This window comes from Mus musculus, chromosome 15, assembly GCF_000001635.26.
Source record: "Mus musculus strain C57BL/6J chromosome 15, GRCm38.p6 C57BL/6J".
In the NCBI taxonomy this organism is placed as follows: domain Eukaryota; kingdom Metazoa; phylum Chordata; class Mammalia; order Rodentia; family Muridae; genus Mus; species Mus musculus.
The window spans coordinates 39,866,474-39,881,698 of NC_000081.6; the positions used below are offsets into that span (position 1 = coordinate 39,866,474).

The window sequence follows — 15,225 nt, forward strand, 5'->3', positions numbered from 1 at the left end:
AACATAACTAGCATGAGAACACAATGCTATAAGACCTAAAACATGTCAGGCAAGAATTATGACACTTAGCTACATTCCTATCCAATGCTGGGATTTTTTTAAGTTCATATAATAAATAAACACAGGATGCAATCAATATGCTTAGTAGATGAGAGTGGAGCTGATTTGATATGCTTTTAGCAAACAAGCTTCTTTTGGAGACAATAAAACTGTTTTTCTACTTATAATAACATTATTATAACGTTATAATAGCATTTCATTATTTTTTAATGTATGCCACAAACCGTTTGCTGCGTCTGTTACTGATTGTGGAGTTGATCTTTCTCTGTGGGATCTGGGTTGACCTTAACGATGTAAGAAAGCAAATGTGGAGAAGTATGCTAGGAAGTCTGCAACTCAGATCTACGAGACCTGCAGCTTCTGCAGAGGGTCGCTGACTATTTCTAGATCTCAGCTTCTATGCTGTAGGAAGCACAAAGACCCTGGGATAGCTTCACTCGCAAGACCGCAAGCTCTCTGAGTTCCCAGCCAGCAGCCAGCAGCCAGCAGCCAGCAGCCAGCAGCCAGCAGCCAGCAGCCAGCAGCCAGCAGCCAGCAGCCAGCAGCCAGCAGCCAGCAGCCAGCAGCCAGCAGCCAGCAGCCAGCAGCCAGCAGCCAGCAGCCAGCAGCCAGCAGCCAGCAGCCAGCAGCCAGCTCTTTCTGATTTGCAAGATGGTAGTTGCTGTAAACAGGTTTGGGACAGTCTGCCACACAGCAGTAGATGGTCTGAGGCCTTTACAAGTGTCTGTACTCACAAGGTAGTGCTGATCAGTTAGGATGAGCCCAGCCCCCCCAAGCTGTCCTCATGATGATCTGGGACCAGTGCTTCTCTCAACTGATAAACTTAACGTCTCTTGTGATTCATCTTTCAACTGTTGAGTCAGACATGAGTAAGGTTGAATCTTAATCTTGCCACTATTGCTAATCAATACTTGTATATTCATCGTAGGATTGTAAAGTTGATAGGACTGGACCAATGATAGGTACTTAAAAATAGGCTAATTTGCCTAGAAAATTCCATCCCATAAGGAAAAAGCAAAAATAAATAAAACAAAATCACATTTAGAGGCTGGCACATGTCTTTTTCTAGTACCTTTGAAAAGAGGCTTATTTATGTATATGAGTGATCTATCTGCATGTACACCTGCACACCAGAAGAGGGCACCAGATCATATCATAGATGGCTGTGAGCCACCATGTGAGTGCTGAGAATCAAACTCAAGACCTCTGCAAGAACAGATAGTGCTATTAACCTCTCTAGCATTTGTACAAGAAAACATCACATACATGACTGCGGCCAACCACCATGCACACGTGGCTTACGGTTTCATGTATGTGACAGCAGGAGGATATCAGAGGTGAGGGCAGGACAGCTCTTTCTTGTGTTTACTCAGACTCCACTCAGCTCTAAACCCCCATAAAACGTCCTTTCCCCTTTACCACCTCGGAGGGAACCCAAGCCAATGCTCACTTGTGATCGTTTAACTTGTCATGAATGTGCTACCCTCGCGAATTCAAGGAATCCAAGAAAAGGCTGCTCTCCGCTGTCTCCCACTGGCCTGTAAACAGGGCCCTGAACAAAGCAGGAGGCACTGTACTAGAACTGACTGAGAGAGCAGAGAGGCTGGAGGGTAAGACATGAACACTTGTGACTGTGGTGGGCACTCAGTAAGCAGCAAGCAAACTGGATGTACTTTCTTTTATTCCTTTTCATTTCCAACTTAGGTGAGTGATGGGGAAATGACAGTAGAACTGCTGGGACGTGAGACCCTTGGGTATGCTCCACCCTGGAGCCCGGGCAGGGGGAGCCCATAGAACCCTTCCTTCCTTCAGATACATCCATTTTGTTTCTGTTCTTTGCCAACACTGGTGCTTGATGATAAACTGGTAAGACCAAGTGTTGTATAAAAATCCAAACAACAAATGTACTATCCATTCAAATGTGTGTTATGTAAAAAGAGAATTTTTTAAAAAGTGCTCAAAATATTTAGAGGACGTAGAGAGAGGTAAGTTCCCTAAAGACTGCTTTTGATGTCTTAAAAAATGAATATTCACGAGACCAAGAAAAAAAAAAACCAAAAGAAAAAATTCTATCAAAATCCCTACTACCTCTGAAAAAAGCAAAGTGAACAGTGGAACGTTATCTTTAACGCTCTCGTGTTGAAGAGGAACCAAAGTGAGCGGTTAGGGACGGGCAAAGTCGAGTGGTACAGCGTTTGCTAGAACAAACTCAGCAGCAACCCCAGAACCAATGGGCGCCTGCTCTGCATCAGCAGCTGCGACACTGGTGCTTCTAAGACACTCAGCCCGAGAGGTGCTCAGAGCTAACTCCAGGCTCGCTCTTACACATATATGCACACTAATAACCAAAGAAAGGGAGTCGAGGGATATGGGAAGGGTCGGAGGGAGGAAAGAGAGAGGAGATGAGTGAAATATTTAAATTGAAATATATTTTAAAAATTAAACAACTAAATAAATGAATCACTAACCCAGGGAATTAGGGAAGTGTAACAAACATATTGAAGTATGAATAACTAAAAAGCAAACTACGCCACAGAATATACACACAGAGCATAGCATACAAAAACGGGACAGGCCCACTTTCTAACGTATTCCTCCCGGAAAGGCAGGAGTCTATGCTGCTCAGGTCGACTCACGCTTCGGAACTCCAGGGTAGCAGGGTAGCCACGCCACACGACCTAGATGAAGGAATTTACTCTGTATGGCTTAAAGTTACAGAACACCAAGAGAGTCAGATTGGACTGAGGGAGAGGAATTGGATGTGCTTCCCCATGGCCGTCCAAAGGGCATGCGATAAGGTTCAGCATGCGTTCTTCAAAACCGGTCTAAAGTCAGGCTCAATGGACACGTTCCCCACAGGGTCAGCCCTCTCTAACCAAGCTCAGGATAGCCCTGGCATTTAATGTTATTTTAGACCATTCAGTTAAAGCAGAGCTGCATAAGCTGGGGCAAAAACTGCAAACCAATGTTTGTAGATGGAACGATTGAAATGACTCTGCAGCTGAAATACAGGTGTGCGCAAGTGTGCGCATGCATGCACACACACACATACAGACTGAATTACCAATGTGAACTGTGAGTAAATGAAGACTAGGGACTGGTACAAGATTGCCCTAACAGATCATCAGCTAATTTGTATATGAATAGGTTAAATGTTAAATAGTTAAATGTAGAGATGGACAGACCTTTGTTGATAATGGTAGCAAAATGATAAGTTTTGTTATGATTTCCTAACAATGTTCCAGTAAAGTAAAACAAAATACATCAGAATGACTTGACAGAAAGACTTAAATGGCCGAGATGGCACTGATTTAGATAAACAATTTAACACAACAGTGTTCAATTTAAGTTAATTATAAACTAAAGTTGTCTAAGAAAAAAGTTAAAAAGAAACAAGTTAAAATAAGCAAAGATAACTGAACACAGGAAATTCTCAAACTTTAAAAACTTTTTTTTTCCTTTTAAAGAAACTAGAACAGATAGGTACTGAATGTATAGTAGGTAGTATTTCTGGAGAGATGTACAAGAGACCGGTACTGGTATGTATCTCTTTAAATAGAACTAAATGATGGGTGTCAGGGCGAGAGACAAAATGTTTACTGACTGAAGCTGGAAGGTAAGTCAATTAAAAACGAATTAAAACCTTTGGCAGCAGCATGGATGAGGCTTGAGCCCCAGAACCAACACAAAACAAACAAGCAAGCAAGCAAGCAAGCAAGCAAGCAAGCAAGCAAGCAAGCAAGCAAGCAAGCAAGCAAGCACACCCAAACAAAGCCCGAAGCACAAAGCAAACCAGGAAATCAAATCCAAGATCACAGCCACCAGAGGCATTGTTAGGACCAAGAAGGTTAATCTGGCATTTGAATTCTTCCAGCATCAGACAAGATTTATCACTTCAGAGGCACCCTTGGGGAGTTTGACTGGAGTACTGGTGTGAGCCACTACTCGCTACAGTAGCCATGGTGACTACTGTCTTCCATAGCTTCCGCTGTTATTACACACGGCCTGCATCTGTATGTGAATTGAAGTTCAACAAAAATAAAGAACAACTTTGATTTAAAAAGTACCTCAAGGCAATAAAAAAAATTATTTTAATTTTTGATACATATTAAAACATTTTCGTCAGGTCTTCCTGACAGCATAACAGGACAGATACACAAGACCTCAAACATGCTTTAAAATGACATTCAGCAAAGTACTGAAGGTGTAATAAATAGCGATAATCACACACAAACACATTTCATACCCAATCATTAAGCTGCTAAAACAGACAGCTAAGGAATAAATAAACAAGAATTAACAATTAAAGAAAAATAAATGGGGCTTGTAATTCCCTCTACTTAAAGAGGGGGGGCAATCTGAACACTTTAATTTGCTTTTCTTCAAGATTATAGCACTGACCCCCTCCCCCAAGAATAAAATATCCTGGAAAAAAATCACTCTCACAATAATGCAGTTTTTAAATACAACAAATAAATATGAAACCAGCAAAGCAATTTCAAGTTGTAATAAAAATGGTCCCCCAGCCCCAAAGCTATGGAAATATAACGTCACTGTGGTAGCAATGACAGTACCTGCTGTGACAGTGCCTGTGCGCTAAACTCATCTGAGACCTTGACAGGACTGTAGTGCAAATCCCTAGGGTCCAACTCAGGCAAACCTCCGTGTCAGGGAAAGACATTACCCCGTGGAGCTGAGCGGGTACAATTTCTGTACCTATTTTATAAAGTTCAAAATGTAATGCATAGTAGAGAATCTTCATCCGCTTACTTCTGTCCCTAAATTGAGATGAAAACAGAAACGTGTTGGGATTTCACCATTTGGTCTGAACCACACCAGAGTAGTAAAGTCAGCATTAGAAAATCTATAAAAGAGTTTTGTTTCCCGACAGCAATTTTCTCGAACGCCACGGAACTTTTACATCACTGTGTGTTGAATGAGAGAGCAGATTCTTTGCCTGCGACAGGTCCATATGATGAAATCTACTAGCAGACAGTGTTATGCAAACAAAGAGGTGACTCTAAGGAGCTGTCTCCTTTTTTGTACATTAACAACCTCAGCATCTAGTATAATAAGTTACATGATGGCAAAGAGCATCCAAGAGTCAATGGAAAGAAGGTACCGTTTTGTACAAACCAACCTTTTAACATAAGATAGATAAAATGGCAGTTACATGAATAAAGCAGCCATATTTCTACTATTAAACTTAAGTACCAGGATTTAAAAAAACAAAACAAAACCAGGTATAAGCAAACGGAAGAACATGACTGAAGACTACGAATACATAATGCATTTTTAGCTGCTAAAACAGCAAACTCTAGCTCCTAGAGTTACACATTGTTAAATTTAACCATGCAGGCTAACATATAATAAGAAATCACCCTGCATCTTTTCATTTTAAACTAAAACTAGTTTAATTGTAAAGTTACAAAACAGTGAGTGGATATTGCTCCAGCTTGCATACAGTCTGGCGATTCTGTCCTAACACAGCAGCAAAGCCTCGTCATCACTCGTTTCCGTCTTCACTGTGGCTTCTAAGCAAGTGTCTGGTATCTGGGCTGTGTGCACAATGCCACAGCGCTCGCAGGGGCCGTCCCGGTTACTTGTTCTCACTCCAGGGTTTCCTGCACTGTGTGGCTGTCTAAACCCTTGTACTTGGTCTGAGGCAAGGTCAAGAAGAGGTCTGGAGCAGTCATTGGCATCAATGTCCGAAGCTCCGTCTGAAACTGGAATTAGCATTTCGACGTCATCGTCGTCTTCTCGTCCACTCACTGCGGTGTCCAGCTGTCTCAAAGGACTCCGGTTCTGGGTAGTGGAGCTCGATCGACCTAGTGTAAAGCGGACCCAGCGCAGGCCCTGAGTCATCCGACTTAAAGCACTTGTGAGCTGGTGACGTGCTGGGCTCACACTCGGGGCTTCCACACTTGACACTTCCCTTCCATCTGCATGGCCACCTCTGGTGCTCTGAGCAGAGGAATTCCCACCTGATCCCACTGTGGCCTCCACGGCGGTCGTGGGAGGGACCTTCTGGGGCAACGGTGCTGCAACCCCACCCGATGCTCCCGCCGTATCCCTTCTCTCATTTTCTGTGTCAGTGTCATCGGACTCCACGGAGAATAAGCTTCTGTGAGGGCGACTCCTCTCAGTTTCTCTGCTGCTGCTCTGGCTAGGGACAACCTCATCTCCATCTCCCGAGACCAAAGCCAATGACCCTGAATGACGGGATCTTGCAAAATTAAAAATACGATTCCAAATGTTGCTAGATCTGCCTGTCATAGGAAGCCTGATTGAAGTAAATCCCAGCTGAGATCGGACAGCTAGCCTCAGGTTTTCTAAAACGGAAGCCTGCAAGAGTAAGAAAAAAGAAAATAGTGAATAATGAGGTATTAAGATGAAAAACATTCTTTGACTCACTGTTACTAGGAACAGCGATGAGCTAAATTAAATTCACTTACCTCTACAGGTCTACTCATAGAGAATCTAATCTGTAACTTAAATCCTAACTCTACAGTGACAGTTTTGTCAATTACAGCAATTATAAACCACAATAATATTCCAATCCTACAACTGTACCAAGTCTGGAAAATAGATACACTGAAAATTTCTACCAGACGTCACTACATGACTCGTTTATGATTATGCTCCAATATTCTCCTAAAAACTTACAGTTAGGCTTGAGTCACAAGGCTGAACTGTCCTGTCAATGTGGGAATCCCATTTTACAGAGCTAGATTCCAAGGATGGAGTGAATGAATCCCGAGGACGCCGTTTTACTGTTTCAAATAAAGGCCTGAACATACTTGTAATACAGACTAGAATATATTTGGATGCCTTCTCAAGTTTTAAGAAATAAGCTTTTTTTTTCAGTTTAGGATTAAATATAAACCATATTAGTCTTTAAAATTGATAATTTAAAAATTTACAGACTTTAAAAATATGGAATGCTTCACAACTCAATTAGCACACAATGAAAGTATGTCTCGCAACTAGAAGAAAACCTAGGGGCCAGGGAGACGGCTGGCCAGGCAGAGGTAGGCGCTTGCCTCCAAGCCTGACCACCTGCGCTCGATACCTGGAGCCCATAAGGAGGAGGACAGAGAACAGACTCTTGGCAAGTTGTCTTCTGACCTCCACTGGATGGCACCATGACAGGCAGCCTCTTCCAAACACAACGTAAATAGGTTAATTAAAAGATAAATCATTTTGTCTAGATGAAAGTGTCAGGTGAGTTTTAAATAGTCTTCAAGCTCCACCTAGTGGCTATAGACTTAGGGCAAGCATAGCTTTAATGAACCTCACACTGAGCAAAACTAAGCCAACAAAGGTTGGTGATTCAGTGCTCAAGGCCCAGCCTCTCACAGAAGCAAGAAGGAAGTAAACAGGCAAGCACAGTAGCCAGTGCTCTTCCCCTGTTTGCCATGTGCATACAGTCATGCCTGTACAGTCTGAAGCAATTCAGCAAACACTTAGAGGCTATCACTGCAGGAACGTTTCTAGCCAGCTTTAGTAAAATACACATCACCAGTAAATCTGGCTATCAGCATACATGGACTTTCAGTACAAATGTGAAAGGTCTTTTTCTTTTGCCAATTAAGAAGAATCTAAATACAAAATTAAAAACTAATAGTAGTTCAAATTTAGAATGAACATCTCCATTGACCACTCCTAGTGCTCAGTATTCAAACCACTGTCACGTGAGCCCGAGCTTCTGACAGACCCTCACCTCGCACACTTTCTACCGACGTTACCATTACTGTCAGTCACAAGCAGCAGGCAATCTCTGCTTAGTTAAAAGCCTGTTAACTGAAAAGTTGCAAATTTAACATTAGATTCTGTAGGGAGATGTCACAGTAGTTTGGTGGATAACTGTCTATTGTTTCACTTGTGAAGTAGTAATAACTGACAAGAAAGTATTTCTAGTTTGTACTAGGAACAAATTACAAAATTATTTTCTTTTAAAAACTTATGGAAAGTTGATAATTTGTTACCAGAAATTTCAAATGTGAGAATTTGGCCTCATTAAACAAAGTTCAACAACTTATGTTATTTAAAATGCTGTTTAAATGGAATTCTTAATACTTTGTGGCTCTAGAGAATGAAGCAGTATGGAATAGACTTCAAAGTTACCTTGGCTTTTGGGACAGAATCTCTATACACTTGGAGTGCCATGACTGACAGAAAAGCTGTCTCCATTGGGAGACTGGCAGGCAGCTACAATCCTGTGACCTAGGGTGGGGCTCTGGTGATTCATGGTAAGGGGACAGTTTCAGCAGGGCTACAGACAGACGTACACTAGCCATATCAGCAGGGCTACAGAAGTACACTAGCCATGTCCAACTGATCACAACTGTATATGTGAGTCTGGATGGGGACTTGGGTGAGCATCCTTAGTGGGTAACAGCTATGGAATGTTGTCCCACAGCAGTGTTCTGCATGGGGCTGTCTGAACTCTGCCCCATGAGCCTCTTCCCTCAGTGGTTTTTAATTCATATCCTCTCATAGCAACAGGGTCCGGCCATGGGCAAACAGCTCCAAGTGAGCCCTTCAGATTCTTTTAGTGAGCTGGCAAACCAGAGGGAGCTGGAGAAGCCAGCTTGCAAATGGTCCTAGCAGTGAGCAGTCACATCATTTGTGCTCCTACTAGCTTTCCAGAGCACAGTGGCAAGGAGGTGATGGTAGCCAATGGAGGTAACCACGGTCTGTCACCTATCTTCAAAGAAATCGATGGTGGCAGTGCCAATGACAGAAACTATAATCGAGTTTTTTCTATTTTTTATATCTAACAATTTGACCAGTATAAATTCTGAATTAGAAACTACACCTGAAAAAATTAAAAATTACATCTACAAATTGTCACTGAGGATTTGAAAGAATATCCAGCTAAGGTGACATGTATCAGAAGTGAAAGGATGTTCAATTTAAAAGAGTTAAGGCTCTAAAAAACTAATTTTTCCTAGTTCTAATTCTGAGTCATTTTTATAAATGTTTGTGAATATATTTAAAATTTAAATGCACACAAATGCTTATGACTAAAATAAGCTGTGGTACATTTTTATAGCTTGAAATGTTTTTAAAACTTCCTGAGAACTTTGAAGAACCAAAGAGTATGAGTTACAACCAAAAGAAAACGGACCAAATTCTTAAACACTAAAACCCAGCTTCAAGTTCTCCCTTAAATTAGGGGCAAATGTTCACTCCTCTTCAATTACTTTCACTTAAAATGGGTTGCTATGCCGTAAGTAATGTGTTAGTACATTAATTTTACCATTCATTCTTAAATCTCTAAATGTTCAATCAGAAAATTGGCCAAAGGTTTTAAATTTCAGTTCACCTGCTCACTTATCCCCAAAAGGAAAATGTCTCAGAATGACAGTTTTATAATTATAAAAATCAGAATTGTATAGATTCTGTGAAAATGTAATACAATTTATAAATTCAGTTGTCCATATATTTAATATTTGCATGATTGTGAAAACTCCTAAAGTTAAGAATCCCTGCTTTACTACTTATAGACTTTAAAAGAGGATGAAACAGATTAGAATTCTCATTATACCTGATTAGGTGAACAGACAGGAAAATCTTCTACGGGTGGGATTAGTCCCTGAGCGATCAACTGTCCATATGAGGGAGGAGCCTCTCTTCGGAGAAGTTCTGCTTCCACGCGTGACAACTGGGTCTCAAATGATCTTGGAGTAAAGAGAAGAAAAGGTTCAAAGGAAGGCAAGCAGCAATGCTCTGCCATCAGAACTGAAGCACTTGAATGTTTCAACTAACTAACGCCACCCAACCACTTCTACTCTGGGAATGTAAGGCTGATGTGATGGTTGTCCAGAGGTGCTTATGCTAGTAAGAGCCTAAATTACTATGTTTTAATAGACAGAAATGTCTGCCAAAGGAAATATCTGTACATGATAAAATAACAGACTTTAAAACCCCAAGCCCCTACACTCTAGGAGATAATTGGTGACAGGTCTCAGCAGACACTTTGTCCATCAATTCCAACACAGGTGGACTGAAGTGATGTAATCGGAGACCCAACTCTCCGTTGGTAAAGTTTCCTAGCCATTTCTATTTGCTCAGAGAAAAGACGCACAATGGCTCTTGTGGCCCCATGCATCTGTGCACCATCTGTGCTCTAGCTGTTCAGCATGGTCTTTGCTAATTGATCATTTGTAGCTGTTAGGACTGAAGGCAGCTGTCCCCACAATGCCCTCTAGGGAGATGCCCCTGCCATTAACATCTCTCAATTTATCTTAAACCACGCTGGAAGCTGCTCTCCCTGAAGTCCATTCTCCTGCCTAACTTGTTATTCAATTGAGAATACGGCTCTCACTGAACTGCACATAACCAGGCCGAGCTCCACTGTCATGTGCTACCAGTCCCTCATGTGTTTCCAAGGCTCCAGACCAAATGAATTATGTATGTATTCTTGGAGCAATGCTGGACATTCTTCTATATACTCCCCAGAGAAGACCCCTCCAGGATCTCCTCTCTACACCCTACTCACATTTTCAAATGGCAGCTCCTGGAATAAGGACTGTCACATGCCCCTATCATGAGGACATCTATGCTACTTTGTCTTGGAGACTTCAGATCACTCACTGTGCTCAGCTTACCCACGCAACAAGTCTCTCCTCATCATGAGCCTGCTTGTGAAACTGGCTCATTCATTTCCTTCTCACTTGTAGAATGGTATAAACATTGGACTCTCAGATATATGGCATTACTGAATATTTATGAAAACAAGATAAAACTGTAACTGAGAATAACAGCTTACAGTAAGTTAGTAAATATAACATTGACTTTTCTCACCTGATAAAGCTAAATCATACTTTGTACTATGTTTATCTTTGACCATTGGGTTTTTCATTCAAATTTTATGTATCCTAAATTTATATATCTCTAAGCCACATCAAAATGAATAACGGCAGACATTTGGGGCACACTTTGAAATCTTCCCTGTTTTTGTGTGTGCATATGTGCACGAGTGTGCTTTCCTGTGTGCATCTGACCTTGGGTGTCAATCTTCAGTAACCATCCACCTTTCACTGAGACCTGGAGATTTCTAATCAGGTTAGACTGGCTGGCTGGCAAAGCCCAGGGACCCTAACATCTCTGCTGGAACTAACATGTGTCCACCAGCACGTCCAACTGTGTGTGGGTACTCAAGCTTGTGTGGCAAGCACTTGACCAACTAAACTGCCCCATACCCAGTCCCTGGGCCTCGCGTTTATTGCAGTAAAGTCTGTCTTGATACTGACCTCCGTTCAAACATTCTCAGAGAATAAAGCTTGCAAGTGCACCCCAATGCAATGACGAGCAGCAGGCCACAGATGAGGCTCCCGATGACTGCTGCTGTTATGACTCTGGTAGGCACAATGACTGGGCAGTTCTCCTCGTCACTGCCGTCACCGCAGTCATCCTGGGAATCACACACCCAGCTTTCAAACACACAGCGGTTGTTCTTACAGTGGAAATTCCCTGGCTGGCAAAAGAAGCAGTTTTTTTCATCAGAGCCGTTCGGACAATGGTTTTGGTAGTTGCAGCGATCAGAACGAGGGTAGCAGACACCATTTCGAGAACATGGAAATTCTTCCTTTTGGCACATGGTACAATTGATTTCATCCCTTCCGTTTGGGCAATGCCAGTACCCGTCACAGCGCTGCTGCTCTGTGTAGCACCCCCAGTTGCCCCCACAGGGTATTTCCCATGGCAAACAGAAGCCATCGACTTGGTAAGTAGCGTTGAACCCTCTTGCAGCATTCACTTTATCAGCACAGAAATGTACTCTTATCTGTCCGGAGGAAGAAACGACCGTCAGAGGAGCGTGAGAATCGAAAGCAGTTAGCACCCGCAAGAGCTTGCGAGGATTCTCCTCCAGTCCGTCATATATTTTGACATAATCACCATACCCGGTACCATCAAGTTTAAAGTCAGTGAACCGTAAGATGACTTTCCGATGATCACCAGTGTCTATCAGCCAGGTGCAGTTACTTCCAGGAGGATAAAAGTCGGGGTAGTTGGGAGAATTGAAGGTGCCATAGAAGTATTTTAACCATTGTCCGCATGTCGGCATGTCACAGTCTATCTCGTCTCCTAGGTCCAGGCAGTCAATGTTCCCATCACACTTTAAGGACTCAGGGAGACACGTGTAAACTTTGGTGAAGCGGGACAGACACTGGAACTGGTTGTAGGCACAGGGTTGGAAAGCAGTCGTGGTTGGGGGGTGAGCATCGCTGGCACAGACCTCCTCGTCAGAACTGTCTCCACACTCGTCCATGCTGTTGCACTTCCAGGCTTCTGGAATACACTTTCCATTTCCACAGCGGAACTGATCACAGGCACAGTCTGGCTGCTCAGATTTCCCTGCAGAGTGTGGCAAGGAAAGAAGAACACAAGTAAAGCCCACCCAGACTTGAACAGACAGGAGCACCTTTACAATGATGATGACTGAGCTCCTGCGGTACGGCTGTTAGAAACCGTGTCTGTAGCCGGGCGGTGGTGGCACACGCCCTTAATCCTAGCTTTTGGGAGGCAGAAGCAGGCGGATTTCTGAGTTGGAGGCCAGCCTGGTCTACAAAATGAGTTCCAGGACAGCCAGGGCTATACAGAGAAACCCTGTCTCGAAAAGCCAAAAAGCCAAAAAGCCAAAAAGCCAAAAAAAAAAAAGAAAAAAACAAAACAAAACCGTGTCAGTGTTAAGAGTATGTTTAGTTCTACTGGGAGACTAGCACTGGTACCACATATCAACAATCCCATCTATTAAATGTTCCTTTCCCACAGAGTTCCTTGCTCTTTATCCTAATATAGAAGGGTCAATTCTATTTGGTAGAAAGCTATTTCACTGTAGAACATATAGTGAAATGATTTAAGACACATGAGCCAAAGAACACACTTTCTAAAGAACGTAACTCTTTACAACATAATTAGAACATAGTGAGAGAGGTTTGCAGAAGAAAAGCACTCAAATAACTGCTTTTTAAGTATCTTTCTTGTCTCTGTACGCAAACACGGCAGTAACTTACTGTGTTCACTATGCTGTGTTTACAATTTAGGTCTGCTTTGGATACATTGTCATTTTAACTTTAAATTGCTTACAGTTCATGTAATCATGATCAAAGACTCCCCCATGTGCATGACTTTGTCATGTTTGGAAATGGTTTAAGAAAAGCAAAAACGTAAAAGTCTGAGACTATACACTACGCTGTGGGGTGGGTTCAGTCTTTTGTTTAAGGTGTAATGAAAACAGGAATTCATACACCAAAACCTATGCTCTGATGTCATGTTTGAGATATGGACAAATGCTTGAAAGAGGCTTGGAGAAAAGTGTACTTTCAAGGCAAATAATAAGATGTTTTTTTAAAAAAGACTTTAGTTCATGAAATTAATAATTTTATTATGGTTATACAAAACATCAAACTGGAATCTCAAATTGGAAGGCATCTGACTCAAGCTTCTAATCTTCATCTCAGCTGCCTGAGGGTCAACTCATGATTAATCGGATACTGCTCAGAAAATTAACTACAAAGTAACTGAGTAGGTAACACCACAAAACATGGTGCAGCGTTTCCTTTTTAAAAACACACCTGAAAAATACGCCAGCCTGAAGCCTTTCCTGGACACGCTGTCATCTGAGTGGAACCGGATCCAAACGTGGTCTTGGGAAGAGATATATGGTGGCGGAATTGTGGACCCACACGCTCGGTAACTTTCAATATTCTTGTATGTTTCTATTGTCAGCCAGTCCAAAGTGCATCTTCTGGACCCCTGGATATCAAAATCCTGAAAACTATAACAAGAGAGAGGAGGAAGGGACTTTAAAAACAATTGACAAGAACGTCCATAAAGATGCCATGTAACTGAAGACAAAACTCCACAAGTCCCTGCTTCTGCCCTAGCAGCGATTGCACCCCGGCAACACATACCTGCTTCTACATTCCTCATGCATGCACCTCCCTACGCTTCCAGAATGGTCTTTCTCTTCATAAGGGTAAGACCAGATTCCAAAACAAGCTGAACACCAGCTGGCAGCACATATTCCTTTTGTTTACATATTTAAGAAAATATATTTCCAATCCCAATCAATCGTCCTACATTTCTTCATGTTTGAGCCAGAAACTCGAGCATGAAGGAATGTGCTAGAGAGGCTCCTCTCTCTCTTCCATTAGACTCCATCACCTACCTCCTTAGAGCAGCAAATCAGAACAATGGGGGTGAGAAGTTAAGGGGGGCAATCAAAAAGAGTAACATTTGTTTGAGAAGTCCCTGAGTTTGAGAATACTCTTTCATATAAATCACTTAATAGTTGAGCATTATCATGTAGTTCTTAAAATACGGACACAAGTAAATGACAGAAAATCAAACAAGAACATGAAAGCAGTCACTGCTTGTAGAAATGAGAAATTCAATTTTGCTTTCAACATCTGAATATGGCTCGCTAACAAATGAAAATCTGACTTTCTCTCTCTGCCTCTAAGGAAGTTAACTGGAAGGATTACGTCGAGCTGTTTTCTCGTTCAATGCTCTGAGCAACTCTAACTCAGGCTGTTTGTCTCTGGCCTTCCGTTATTACGGACGGTGCTTTCAGAGATCTCTACACACAGGCATCTCTCTCTTACACGTGAGGAGTCAGATTTTCATAGTACATTTATGATTTTAACAGTCTAAAAATACTACTTACATGGAAAAGTTATTAGAACTGTGATTTGTCTTAGTCAACATGCCAATAGGTATATATTACTATAAGTATTCAAATATATCCACTAGCTACATGTAAATGCAATTATATCTTGTAAGGCTATTTGTTTTTATTAATTAAGAAACATTTTGGTAATTAGTTCATATGTCTTACTAGACAACCAAGTACTGAGTGGACAAAAAAGGCTATGAAGAAACCCCTGATGTCATACACACAGGTTGATGTCATTAGTTCTATCTTTTTTTTAAAATATTTTTTATTAGGTATTTTCCTCATTTACATTTCCAATGCTATCCCAAAAGTCCCCCATATCTTCCCACCCACTCCCCTACCCATCCACTCCCACTTTTTGGCCCTGGCGTTCCCCTGTACTGGGGCATATAAAGTTTGCAAGTCCAATGGGCCTCTCTTCCCAGTGATGGCCGACTAGGCCATCTTTTGATACATATGCAGCTAGAGTCAAGAGC

At 41.9% G+C, this 15,225-nt stretch overlaps 1 protein-coding gene across 4 annotated transcripts in view; it reads right to left on the bottom strand.

Moving 5' to 3' along the window:
• Positions 1-4,115: 4,115 nt before the first annotated feature.
• The window catches only part of Lrp12 (low density lipoprotein-related protein 12), a 73,427-nt gene continuing 62,317 nt past the window's right edge, over positions 4,116-15,225 (bottom strand). For 2 of the 4 annotated variants that reach the window (NM_001347036.2, NM_172814.4), the window contains 4 exons: positions 13,647-13,849; positions 11,322-12,426; positions 9,614-9,746; positions 4,116-6,405 (listed from right to left, as the gene is read on the bottom strand). In NM_001347036.2, coding sequence (NP_001333965.1) covers positions 5,542-6,405; positions 9,614-9,746; positions 11,322-12,426; positions 13,647-13,849 — 2,305 coding nt within the window. In that variant the 3' untranslated portion in view covers positions 4,116-5,541. Of the gene's footprint in view, positions 6,406-9,613; positions 9,747-11,321; positions 12,430-13,646; positions 13,850-15,225 lie in introns of all 4 variants that reach the window. The other 2 variants (XM_006520903.4, XM_006520902.3) reach the window with 1 other exon arrangement.